This window comes from Aotus nancymaae, unplaced genomic scaffold (assembly GCF_030222135.1).
Source record: "Aotus nancymaae isolate 86718 unplaced genomic scaffold, 86718_ANA_hifiasm-v0.15.2.pri h1tg000079l, whole genome shotgun sequence".
In the NCBI taxonomy this organism is placed as follows: domain Eukaryota; kingdom Metazoa; phylum Chordata; class Mammalia; order Primates; family Aotidae; genus Aotus; species Aotus nancymaae.
Genome location: NW_026988494.1, coordinates 1,055,711 through 1,069,474, shown reverse-complemented (window position 1 = coordinate 1,069,474; position 13,764 = coordinate 1,055,711). Strand labels below are relative to the sequence as shown.

Sequence of the window (13,764 nt, the reverse complement as noted above, 5' to 3'; positions counted from 1 at the left end):
TCTTTTTAAAAAAAATGAAAATGAATTGTTACTTACCTGTGAATTTACTTATTCAAAAAGTATAAACTGGCTGGGCACAGTAGCTTACGCCTGTAATCCCAGCACTTTGAGAGGCTGAGGCGGGTGGATCACCAGGTCAAGAGATCGAGACCATCCTGGCCAAAATGGTGAGACCTTGTCTCTACAAAAAATACAAAAAATAGCTGGGTGTGGTGGCGCATGCCTGTAGTCTCAGCTACTCGGGAGGCTGAGGCAGGAGAATCGCTTGAACCCAGGAGGTGGAGGTTGGTTGCAGTAAGCTGAGATTGTGCCACTGCACTCCAGCCTCACAACAGAGTGAGACTCTGTCTCCAAAAAAAAAAAAGTATTAATTGAGCAGATAATACGTAACGGACACAGACACACACCCACACACCCACACACACACGTTGTAGCCCTAATAAATGATGATCAATCTGTCCCTTCATTTTGGAAAAAAAGCCATCACCTGTGGGTTTTTAAAAATTATTATTATTTAGGCTGGGCGCGGTGGCTCACGCTTGTAATCCTAGCACTTTGGGAGGCCGAGGTGGGTGGATCACCTGAGGTCAGGAGTTTAAGACTAGCCTGGCCATCATGGTGAAACCCCATCTTTAAAAAAAACAAAATTATTATTATTTTTTGAGACAGGGTTTCACTCTGTCACCTAGGCTGGAGTGCACTGTCACGATCATGGCTCACTGCAGCCTCGACCTCCTGGGCTCAGGTGATTCCCCAACCTGTCTTCCAGCAGCTGGGACTGTAGGCGCCCACCAACACACTCAGCTATTTTTTGTGGAGTCAAGGTTTTGCCATGTTGCCCAGGCTGGTCTCAAACTCCTGGGCTCAAGCGATCTGCACACTTTGGCCTTGAAAAGTGCTGGGATTATAGGCATGAGCCACCATGCCTGGCCTTAAAAAAAAATTGTTTTTTAATTAGTATAAATGTAGGAGCTATATGGATATATTGGGTATACATATTATTTTAAAATAAAATTGTTATCATTACTTTAAAATTACCTGTTAACTAATTTCTCATCCCTCACCTCACCTTCCCCCACCTGTGGTTTCTGATGTCCTCATAACCAGGATTTTGTGTGCTTATTTGACGTAATCTTTGGATGACACTTCTTAAATGAGTCATTTATTGTGTTTGCATATGTCTAACACTGGCCAGTGCTGGACCTAACCTGTGGTGAGAGGGTGGAGAATAGCATTTGTCCTAGGCCCCGAATACAAGCATTCGAGTGGGGCCTCCAAGACTTTTGATGTTTTTCTCTCAAAGTAACAGAGAGTCAATGAACAGAGCTGGAAGAAAACCCCAACAACTTTCAGTAGATCTGCATTCTGCTCTCAGGGCGCTGCAGGTAGTACATACCTCAGATTTAATACACACTTTACAAACTTTGCAGCTCTTCTGTGCCTAGCCCGAGTGTGAGTGAAATCCTGTCTCGACTGCATTGTAATATATATATTTTTTGCTTAAAACATTAATTTGTTCAACACTAAGATAAAATTTCAGAACTCCCTCCTGTTTTTACATTTCTTCATTATTTACATTTTTTACCTTTTGAGACAGGATCTCACTCTGTTCCCCAGGCTGGAGTGCAGTGGCACAATCTCAGCTCACTGCAACCTCTACCTCTCAGGCTCAGGTGATCTTCCTGCCTCAGCCTCCTGAGTAGCTGGGACTACAGGTGCCCACCACCACAACCAGCTAATTTTTTTTTTTTTTTGGTAGAGGAATTTACGCCATGTTGCCCAAGTGGGTCTCCTGAGCTTACTCTATCTGCCCACCTCGGCCTCCCAAAGTTCTGGGATTACAGGCATGAGCCACCATGACTGGCCCTTCTTATTTAAAAAATACACTACTGGCCTGGCGCTGTGGCTCAGGCCTGTAATCTCAGAACTTTGGGAGGCCAAGGTGGGCAGATCACCTGAGGTCAGGAGATCGAGACCAGTCTGGCCGATGTGGTGAAACCCCACCTCTACTAAAAATACAAAAATTAACTGGGCGTAGTGGTGTGTGCCTATAATCCCAGCTACTCAGGAAGCTGAGGCAGGAGAATTGCTTGAACCCAGGAGGTGAAGGTTGCAGTGAGCCGAGATAAAGCCATTACACTCCAGCCTGGGCGACAGAGCAAGACTTCGTGTAAAAAAAGCAAAAAAGAAAAACCACTAGCAACCTCAAAAAAATGTTAATGCCCGAGCCTCTAAAGCTTTTGCTATGTTTACTCCCATCATCAGACATTGTAGGACCACAACCATATTAGGAGCAATCTAGGTTATGTGTCCAGGCAATACCCATGCCAAACATTCTAGGCTAACTGTGACTTATGAAGAAAACTCAGGTGTGGGATCTAACACGCTGGAAACCTCTGATCCTAGACCTTCTCCAAGTAGGAGGTCTCTGGCAACAGTGAAAATGGCAGCATCAATGGGGATTTTGTTCCACTGATTATTCTAGGCTAAGGGACCTTGTTCATTAAGGCAGCTCACAGACCTGTAACTATGTAACCTCCCTACAGAATGCCACAAGAGACATTACTGCAAACACACACACACACACACACACACACACACACACACACACACAACCCAACAAAGGAAGGGGACACCAGACTCCTGTGAGACAAAGGGGACTGAGTCAGCAATGTTTACATTCAGAAGTTGGTCCACGTGGATTTTGTGGGGAAACCCAATTTGACATAGAAACATAGTGCAATACAGGGGAAAAAATACTGTAGTCAGAACCACCTGAGTTTAAATCCTAGTTCTACCCCTCACGCACTATATAAACTTCGATAGGTTACTTAATCCCCCAAACCTCAGTTTAGTCATCTGATTGTGGTCATAAAACCTATGTCTGTGGAATCATCGTAAAAAAGGGAAAATGTCAAGCATGCAGAGTGTGGTGACGATATTTATTATTATTATTACTTTGGAGACAGAGCCTTGCTCTGTTGCCCAGATTGGAGTGCAATGGTGCAATCTCAGCTTACTGCAATCTCCACTTCTCACGTTCAAGCGATTCTCCTGCCTCAGCCTCCTGAGTAGCTGGGACTACAGGTGGCCACCACCATGACTGGCTAATTTTTGTATTTTTAGTAGAGACGGGGTTTTGCCATGTTACCAAGGCTGGTCTTGAACTCCTGACCTCAAGTGCTCTTCCTGCTTCGGTCTCCCAAAGTGCTGGGATTACAGGTGTGAGCGACAGTGCCTGGCTGGTATTTATTATTATTTTAAAAGACACTTACAGACAGGCGCGGTGGCTCAAGCTTGTAATCCCAGCACTTTTGAAGGCCGAGGCAGGCAGATCACAAGGTCAAGAGATCATGATCATCCTGGCCAACATGATGAAAACCTGTCTCTACTAAAAATACAAAAATTAGCTGGGTGTGGTGGCACACGCCTGTAGTCCCAGTTGCAGGGAGGCTGAGGCAGGAGAATCACTTGAATCCAGGAGGCAGAGGTTGCAGTCAGCCGAGATCGCGCCACTGCACTACAGCCTGGTGACAGGGCAAGACTCCATCTCAAAAAAAAAAGCAAAAAAAAAAAAACAAAGAAAAAAAGGCATTTACTGGTATAATTTTTTGGGGGCAATTTGGTATAGTGATGTAATAATGATATAGTCGAAACTTTAAAAAAATATAACTATCCTTGGATACATGGACAGGTTTTATCTGTAAGAGTATGTTCTATTGAATGCAAAGTATTGAAAATCACCTAAATGCCCAAATGTGAAGAACTGGATAATTTTTTTATACCCACATAATGGAATATTATGTAGTTCTTAAGCACTATAAAATATATTCTCCATATGGCTATAAATGCTGACATCAGTTACAAAACAGTACATACAGTATAAATCCCAATCCTAAAAAGTCAGGTTTATATAAATGCAAGAAAAAAGTCTAAAACAATAAATTCTATTAACAGTGATTAGTTTTGCATGGTAGAAATATAGGAGTTTTCCTTTTCCTCTTTACAGGTCTGTATTTTCTAACTTTTGAAAGATGAACGCGGAGTACATATCAAGCACCATTTTTTTTTTTGAGATGGAATTTCGCTCTTTTGCCCCAGCTGGAGTGAAGTGGTGTGATCTCAGCATACTGCAACCTCCGTCTCCCAGGTTCAAGCCATTCTCCTGCCTCAGCCTCTCAAGTAGAGGTGCCTGCCACCATGCCCAGCTAATTTTTATATTTTTAGTAGAGACGGGGTATTGCCATGTTGGCCAGGCTGGTCTTGAACTCCTGACCTTGGGTGATCCACCTGCCTGGGCCTCCCAAAGTGCTGGGATTACAGTCATGAGCCACCACACCCGGCCTAAACACTAATGTTTTAAAAAAGAGAGATAAAGATATACTTGCTGACCATACAGAACTTTGCTCTAGTGGAATAAACAGACATGTATTAAAAACTCCACATAATGTGAGGCAGAGTAAAGTAAGTGTTAGAATGTAAGTTAAAAAGAGGCTAGGTGCAATGGCTCATGCCTGTAATCCCAACACTTTAGGGGGCTGAGGCCAAAGGGTTGCTTGACATCAGCAGTTTGAGACCAGCCTGGGCAACGGAGTGAGACCCACTCTAAGATAACTTGAAGTTCAAGACCAGCCTGGCCAAGATGATGAAACCCCGTCTCTACAAATATATATATATTTTAGAAAAAAAATTATCAGGGCGTGGTGGCACACACCTGTAGTCTCAGCTACTCGGAAGGCTGAGGGAGGAGAATCACTAGAACCTGGGAGGCGAAGGCTGCAGTGAGCCATGATTGCGCCATAGTACTCCAGCCTGGGCCACAGAGTAAGACTATGTCTCAATAAATAAATAAAAAATAGAAAAGACAAAATGAGGTGATTAATTTGGAGATAGGGGAAGGCTTCAAAAGGGAGGTAGCCCTTATGTTAAGCCTTAATTGAAACCCAAGCTAAACCTTAAACTAAGATTTGAGCAGGAATTATAAAAAGTGAAAAGGAAGAAAAGAAATGGAACAAGACATTTACAGCTAAGGGACCAGGATAAACAATGTATAATGTATATGTTGGATTTATGGGAAAAGGAAGAGATTTGCTTGACTGGATGAATGAATAAATGAATGAGTGAAAAAAAATCAGCGAATGAATGGACCGTGAGCCAGGGGCTAGTTTTTTCTCCTACAGAAAAGTGAGGAAGGGCTAAGGTCTGAATTCAATGTTCAGCGTTGGTTAACTCTTTGAAACCTCAGTGTTGCTGTTTCTGACCTCTTTCCCTGCCCAAGCTCATAACCACCAAGTCCAGTCTTTGCTAAACTCCTTGACCCTCTCCCCACTTCCAGCTCCCTGTGTCTCCATGTCCAGGGCCTGGGAACACAAATGGCACAGCCTCCACCCCAGCATGTGAAAGAGAAGAGAGCGTGGAGTTTCAAGCTCTGCCAGGGTGGATCTTTCTCAACGCCTGAAACCAACTAAATAGATCGGTCACCCCACAGCCCCTAGTCTGCAGGGCACAAATCCTTTACATGAAGGCAGTGGGCACCTCGTTTGGCAAGTGGAAAGGCAAGAGTTGTTGTGAGCCAAGAAACAGGGGAAGGGAGGGAACTCTGAGGGCCGAAGTTCAATGTCTCCTGGTGCCACACTGGTAACACTAAGAGGCAACAGGCCCGCTACCGGGGAGGAGGGGTTCGGGCAGTCGGCCCTGCTACTTGGCTGCCACCAGCTGGAAGTCAGAGCAAACCCAAGGTCAGAAGTGGCCCAGATTCCGGCAGGCTTCTCCTAGGAGGAAACAGTTTGGGATTTAGCCCAGGCCTTTGAGATCCAGATAGGGCAGTAAGCTTTCAGCTTAATCACTTAGGGTGCAGTGGGGCTGGGGAGTAGGGTGGGTGGGGAGAAGGCAGTGCCTGCAAGTCTGTGAAAAAGCTGGACTCAGGAGGAAGGCCTGGGCTGCCCCATTCAAGAGCCCAGAAGGATGAGGGCAGCTGGACTTCCCCGGTCAGCAGGGAAACAGTTGTCTCATTTCCAAGCTTCAGGGAAGGAAGAAAGAGGCAAAGGTGGTGTCTACAGGGTGAGCTGGAGCCCCCAGTGGCCCTGGAGGAACGAGGCATTGTGAAAACAGGGCCAGCTGCTGGTCGGGCTCCCTGACCCCAGACCTCGCCCTCTAGGATAATGACTCCCCAGGACTCACTTCTCCTAGGGCCATCCATCACTGCCCAGACACAAGCCATCACTCACTGCTTCTGCCTGGCCCAGAGCAAACACCCCACCGGGCTGGGGCCACAGGCTCCCAAAGAATCCCTGACGCCGCCTCTCCAGTTCCTGCTGACCCGACTCCAGGTAGTCACAGAAACCAGGTGATGGAAACTAGACAGAGTCTTTGTTTGGGAGTCCTCCCTTCCCCCACTGGCAGTGAGTTCTCTGGACAGCCATTTGTTCTTCCCTGAGAAATTCCTCCTGCCTAACTTCAGGGAGTGGGCCTGGCAGAGACAGAGTGGAAAATCAGTGAAGCTAATGGTGTAGCAATGCAGAAGCCGGAGCCAAGAACACAGCCTCGGACTGGCTTTGCTGCGCTCGCCCCAGCTTGGTCAAGACAGCCACGTGAGCGTCCTCACATTCTCTCACAGGACGAGGGCTGGGTCCTCCCTGTCCGGCTCTAAACACTTGCAAACACCCCTTCCAAGGCACTGGAGCCACCTCTCCAGGGGAAGTGGGACAGAGCTGATCCTCTGGAGAAATCTGTTAGCTTAGCACCTTGCAGATTTCTAGAGGCCTAAATCCTCCACCCTTGTTCTCAAGTGGGTCATCTGATATCACCTTTTGCTCCATGGAATTCCACTCGCCTTCTGGCAGGGGGTGAAGAAACTCTTCTTACCGTCCAGTGTGAATGAGAAGCAAACGAACGAGTTCTTTTCACCAGAAGAAATTCTGCTGGAGATGGGGTGGGAGTAGGGGGGTGTCCTGCCTGTGTCCCGGGGCAGCCTTGGGACACTGGACCACAGTCCAGAGTAGACGCTAGACTGGTGGTGGGACAGAGGGTGTCCCACTACCAAACATGTAGTACCTATTTGAGACTCTCCCTGCAGCTAGGCTGAAATGCACACCCCTTTGGGCCAAAGGCAGCTGCAGATGCCCAGGGATGCAGGAGCTGCAAGGGCGCTGTGATTTGAGGTTTGGCAATGGCTCTGGCACCACGCACAGCCTCTCCCCCATAGGTGCAGATTTCTGCAAAACAGAGACAAAGCCCCGCTTTGTGGTGCACGCAGGGCATCCAGGGGGCTTGAGGCCAGAAATGGAAATGTGCGGTTTTTCCATTAAGTACAAGCTCTCCCTCCTCTAACAGGCCACCAGACTCCTTCAAATCTGGGTGGGTGGGAGGAGCTGTAAAACCCAGCCATTAAATCGCTTATGAGCTGCAGGTTTTCTGAGCACAGAGGGAAGTGCAGGGGGCCTGGGGTGTTTAACCCACAGTACTGCTGAAAAGGGGGCAGGACCCCCACCCCAACTGCCAGCAGTGGCCCTGCAAGGAGTGTGGCACTCACGCACTGGCTTTCCCCACCGAGACTTATTGCAAAAGATAGACAAATGCACCCTCCTCAAGCTCAGAAAGTTGGTGCTTATCATCTGAAACCGGCTTCAGTCTTTCCACACAACTCCCTCACCACTCTCAGAGCCTGATCTGAAACAAGCTGAGGCTGTGTAAGATCCCAAACCAGAGGAGGGGAAGGAGAGGGAGAGGGGAGGGAGGCTGGTTTTCCTGGAACCCTTATTAAATCAACTTTCCAAGGACAGCCAGAAACTCCCGGCCCTCCCCAATCCCTCAGGAGCACCAGCAGACTGTGCTCGGTGGGGAGGGGCTCCCGACACACACACATGCGTGCACACACACACAATTACAATCACAGCAAGGTCTTTCAAATGGGGAAAACTCAGTATGAACAGGGTTTTGGGTGGTTTGCTCTCACCTTTTGGACAGAGATTTATATATAGATTGTAATGTGTTTTTTCTTTTTTTTAAAGACAGGGTCTCTGTCACCCAAGCTGCAGTGCAGTGGCTTGATTATAGCTCATTGCAACCTCAAATCCTGGGTTCAAGCAATTCTCCCATTTCAGCTTCCTGAATAGCTAGGACTGCCGATGTGTGCCACGTTACCCAGCTAATGTTTTTTTAAGAGACAGAGTCTCATTCGGTTGCCCAGCAATAGCGCAATCTCAGCTCACTGCAACCTGTGCATCCCAGGTTCTAGCAATTCCCTGCCTCAGCCTCCCGAGTATCTGGGACTACAGGCAGACTCCACTACGCTTGGCTAATTTTTTTTATTTTAGTAGAGACGGGGTTTCACCATGTGGCCCAGGCTGGTCTCGAACTCCTGAGCTCAGGCAATTCACCCGACTTGGCCTCCCAAAGTGCTAGGATTACAGGCATGAGCCACTGCGCCCGGCCTACCCAGCTAATTTAAAAAAATTTTAGGCTGGTCTGGAACTCCTTCCTGGGTTCATGCAATCAATCCTCCTGCCTTGGCCTCCCAAAGTGCTGGGATTAAAGGTGTAAGCCACTGTGCTCAACCTATGATTTTTTTTAAAACAACAGCAACATTATTATTTAATAATCAGCAGGCCCAAGACTATGCAATATTCTTGACGCTGACAAGGTTCCTTACAGCTTACAAAGCATGAAGCCAGATCACCCCCTAGGACGTCCGGGGCCCAGCAGTTCTCTGTTCTGTCACAAAGCTCATGAGAGACAGGCTATGTGAAAGCACCACACTCACGCTAAGACGGGTGCTTACTCCACCAAGTGGAGATCTGGGGCTTGTTCCCCAAGTGCGGCGGCTTTCTGTTGCTGTGTTCCATGAAACGACATGCCCCTCGCCATGCGCTGTCTCCCCTAGAGTCCCTGGAAAAGGGACCGCAACTGCCATTGACTGCTCATGGCCTATGGAGCAGGCAATGTCCTATGAGCTCTGCAGACATTCTCATCTGATATTCACAATGACCTTATGAGCACACATTCATTATCAATGTATTTTACGGAAAGGCACAAAGAAGAACTTTCCCAAGAGCCAACAGTCCGTAAGGTGGGGAGCCAAAATCAAAACCAGGGCAGTCCAAGGAAAATGTGTGCCCACACAGGCCTGCACATGAAGGTTCACAGTAGTTATATTAATAACAGCCAGAATTGTTAATGACCCAAATACAGGTGACCCAACAAATAGGGGCCTGACTGCAAAGGCGCATGAGGGAAATTTTTGGGCATGATAAAAATGTTTCATCTTTTGATTGGGTAATAGTTACACGGAGTGTAGACATTTATCAAAACACGTCAAACTATGCACTTCAAACAGTTGCATTTTATAGTGGGTATTAAGTTATACCTAAATTAGGTTGGTTTGGCCAGGTCCGGTGGCTCACACCTATACTTCCAGCACTTAGGGAGGACAAGGTGGGCGGATCACTTGAGGTCAGGAGTTCAAGGCCAGCCTGGCCAACATGGCAAAACCCATCTCTTCTAAAACTATAAAAATTAGGCACGCATAGTGGCCGGCGCCTTTAATCCCAGCTACTTAGGAGGCTGAGGCAGATGAATCACTTGAACCCAGGAGGCAGAGTTTACAGTGAACCAAGATAATGCCATTGCACTCCAGCATGGGCAACAGAGCGAAACTCTATCTCAAAAAAAAAAAAAACCCCCACACACACACACACAGCTTTTTTTAGAGACAGGGTCTTGCTCTGTCACCCAGGCTAGAATGCAGTGGGGCAATCACAACTCACTACAGCTTTAAACTCCTGAGCTAAAGTGATCCTCTTGCCTCAGCCTCCCGAAGAGCTGGGACTAGGAGCATGTACCATCATATCCAGCTATTTTTTTTTTTTTATTTCTTGTAGAGATGAGGTCTTGCTATGCTGCCCAGGTTGATCTTTTTTTTTGAGACAGACTTTCACTCTTGTTACCCAGGCTAGAGTGCAATGGCGTGATCTCGGTTCACCGCAACCTCCGCCTCCTGATTCAAGCAATTCTCCTGCCTCAGCCTCCCGAGTAGCTGGGACTACAGGCACGCGCCACCCTGCCCAGCTAATTTTTGTATTTTTAGTAGAGATGGGGTTTCAACATGTTGACCAGGATGGTCTTGATCTCTTCACCTCGTGATCCACCCACCTCAGCCTCCCAAAGTGCTGGGATTATAGGCGTGAGCCACCGCACCCAGCCCAGGTTAATCTTAAACTCCTGGGCTCAAGCGATCCTCTTGCCTCTGCCTTCCAAGGTACTGGCATTACAGGTGTCAGCCACTGTGCCTTGGCCAATTAAATTGATTTTTTTAAAATGGTCACTTAACATCAGTCTTCCCGGGTACATGGCCTCCTAAGAGCCCCGTCCACCTCTCCTACTCCCTGTCTTCTGTTCACTGGGCCTGTGCTTTGTCCTCATCAAGACCTTCAGCCTCCACCCTGCCTCTGGTTCCTGTCCCAGCAGCTTCCATGACCCCCTCCTCTACTAGCACCGCCATCCTGGCCCTAAAGTTCCTTATCCTCATCCCATCGGACTGGCTCACAAGCAGCCAGGCCCAAGATCCACATCTCCCTTCTTGGGCTGCGAAAAAAACCCAAAACAAAACAAAACAAAAACGAATTAAAGAAAAAAAAAGGAAGTACTTTAGGGTCCATCATAAATTCACATTCTCAAACCTCAACCAGGTCCTCACTGTTCTTGGACTCCTTTCCCGCTGTATACAATTGGCGGATTCAAATCTCCACTCGCCTCAAACCTCCCACTCTGACTCACTCCCTTTACACTTTCATCTCATCTTTGTCTCCAGTCGCCCACAGCTGACACCCCACCTACTGAAACCCACAGATGCTACTGCTGTAGTGTCTCTACTACTATTCCCTTCCTTCGTCATCTCCCAGTCCCCATCCTGGTCAGCACCCGCGCTTCCTCTAGCCAGGCGCTCAAAACAGCCTTCAACCTCATCCTTCTGGCAGCAGCGGCGGCAGTGGTAACAACTACTAACACCTTACATAACCCTTTATTATTTATCCCTGTTTTACAGATGAGCAAACTGCGGTGTACCAAGTTTGAGTAGTTTGTTGAAGTAAATAATGCAGCCATCAGGTGGCAGAGCAGGACGCAAACACAGGTGCACCTCACTCTCCTCCCAGCCATCCACACTGAGCTGCCAAATCAACTTTCTGAAAGCTGATCATGTCACTACTTGCTCAAAATTTCTCAAGTTTCCCAGCATCTGCCCATTTAAGTCTAGTTTTCTTTGTTTTTTTTGAGACAGAGTCTCACTCTGTTACCCAGGCTAGAGTGAAGTGGCATGATCATAGCTCACTGCAACCTCCACCTCCTAGGCTCAAGGTGATCCTCCTATCTCAGCCTCCCTAGTAGATGGGACTACAGGCATGTGCCACCACACCTGGCTAATTTTTCTATTTTTTGTAGACATAGGGTCTCATTATGTTGCCCAGGCTGCTCTCAAATTTCTTGGCTCAAGCAATCCTCCTGTCTCAGCCTCCCAGAGTACTGGGATTACAAGCATAACCCACGCCTGGCCTAAGTATAGTTTCCTTAGCAGGGCATTAAGCCTCCCATATGCTAACTCAATCCAATTTTTCCAGGTTTTGCTTCTCAGAACTTCCTACTCACCAGGCAAACCATTCTCCATAAACCATATACGTGCTGCCTCTGAACACTCATGCTGTTCCACCTGGAAGGCCCTTCATTTTCCCCTTCCAAACTCAAGCCCATCTCAGGTGCTCTCTGCTCCCCTCTTCCTCTGCATTCCTACCGCCTTTGGTTGTAACTCCACTGCGAGGTTTAAACAGTCTGCCTTGTGTTACTTATCCCTGTACTTTCTGTCCCCTTCCGACCATAAACTCCCTGTGGGCAGACAATCTCTCCCACTTTGGGTCTCTACCGTGCTCCAGCTCAGATCTTGCCTTCAGTTCTGTTACTGACAGCAACATGAATATGCCTGCTCTAACCACTGCACCTTCTAGAAAGTCTCACACAACTTTCCCTGTTCCCTCCCCAACTCCACCCAGGGGACACATATTCTCACCCATCACTCATCATTCAAACGGGTCCCTGACTAGCTCAATGGCAGTCTTTTGCACCCCCAACCTTCCACCCACTGTATGTCAATCTTCTCTGTGTGACCAGCCACTGAGTCACAAACCACACTATCCTCTGGCAGCAGAAATGCCCATTTATTAGTTCTCAAAGTCCCTTGAAAGCCACCAGGTATGCTGTACCTGCAATCTCCAAGACCCTTTTCATAGCTTACACAAATCCCATGAATGGTCAGGAAAGTCCTTCCTGTTACAGATGATGGCTCTGAATTTCTCCTACGCCATAGGTCTCCACGCCCCATCACACTTCCTTGGTCTCAATCACTTCAAAATCCCTCAAACAGTACCTATCCAAAGCAAACTGCTCAGCAGGCCCCCAGAACAGGGCCTGTGAGACAGTTAAGGATCAGAAAATGCAGGCATGCAGCCATGACTGCCGACTCTTGTAGAAGATGTGCCTTTTTTCACCCAGGCTGGAGCGCAGTAGTGCAATCACAGCTCACTGCAGCCTCAACTCTTAGGGTCATGTGATCTTCTCATCTCAGCCTCCTGAGTGGCAAGTAGCTGGGACTAGCGGTGTGCACCACCATACCCAGTTAACTTCTTTTTTGTAGAGACAGGGTCTCTCTATGTTGCCTAGGCTGGTCTTGAACTCCTGGCCTCAAGTGATCCTTTTGCCTTGGTCTCTCAAAGTGCTGGGATTACATGTGTGACCCCACCATGCCTAGCGAAGATGTGGCTTTGGAACAATTTTCTAGAAGCCAGAGGTCTTTAGCAAGCTCCCATCTCCTACACCATCCCCTCTACTCTGACCCAAGTTCTACCCCCAAATTCAAAGGCCACTCTCTCCCCACTGCACCACCCAGCTGCATTTTCTACATCACTAAGTTAAAGAGTGACACTAGGATCCCAATCAGATATTCTTTCTTCAGAAAGAGAAAAGCATAAATAACCCCCAAATATGTCACCTCCAGTAAATGGATGTCACCAGCCTTCATGACCCCAACCTCTGATGAAGTCAGTTATGTTTATAACCAGGCTAAAGCCAGCCCAGGTATTTTGAGAGTCTCCCCTACAGGAAGGGAGCCCTTTGCTCCACCTGGGAAGCAGCCTTCTTCCCTGTTGACCACATTACCTCCAACCATATCACCTCCCTCCCAGCCCACACTGTTCCCATGGCCCAGGAGTTCAGGCTGCCCCCCGCCAGCACCTTACCTTGTTCAGGCAAGGTCGGGGCCGGCCTAGCGGTGCAGAGTGTGGCTGTGACCAGCACAGCCCAGAAGAGGAGGCACTTCCAGCTCCACATCCCAGTTCTGCAGTTAGAGGTTAGTGACAAGGCTCCACACCTCCATGGATACTTCACCGTGAGCTCGATCCTCCTTTTCAAGCTGACCCTGGGGAAAGAAAAAAACCCCAATGTTAGGAGTGTCTGGGTAGGGGAGGGGCAAGAAGAAACAGAAGGTAAAGCACGGACTTACTCCTTAAGGCCTCCAGAAGAAAACTGTGACCCTACCCCAACAATGAATTAGAGGTTATAGGTCCTGGCGGTGCAGTGGTGCACCCTGTAATCCCAGCACTTTGGGAGGCTGAGGTAGGAGAATCACCTGAGGTCAGGAGTTCGAGACCAGTCTGGCCATGGCAAAACCCCATCTCTACTAAAAATACAAAAATTAGCCAGGGATGGTGGTGCAGGCTTGCA

The 13,764-nt window shown here is 47.9% G+C and overlaps 1 protein-coding gene across 10 annotated transcripts in view; it reads right to left on the bottom strand.

Moving 5' to 3' along the window:
• Positions 1–13,764, bottom strand: part of FGFR1 (fibroblast growth factor receptor 1) — a 60,179-nt gene that overhangs the window by 35,324 nt on the left and 11,091 nt on the right. For all 10 annotated transcript variants that reach the window (XM_012475961.2, XM_012475963.3, XM_012475955.2 and 7 more), the window contains exon 2: positions 13,281–13,459. In XM_012475961.2, coding sequence (XP_012331384.1) covers positions 13,281–13,371 — 91 coding nt within the window. In that variant the 5' untranslated portion in view covers positions 13,372–13,459. The remainder of the gene's footprint in view (positions 1–13,280; positions 13,460–13,764) is intronic.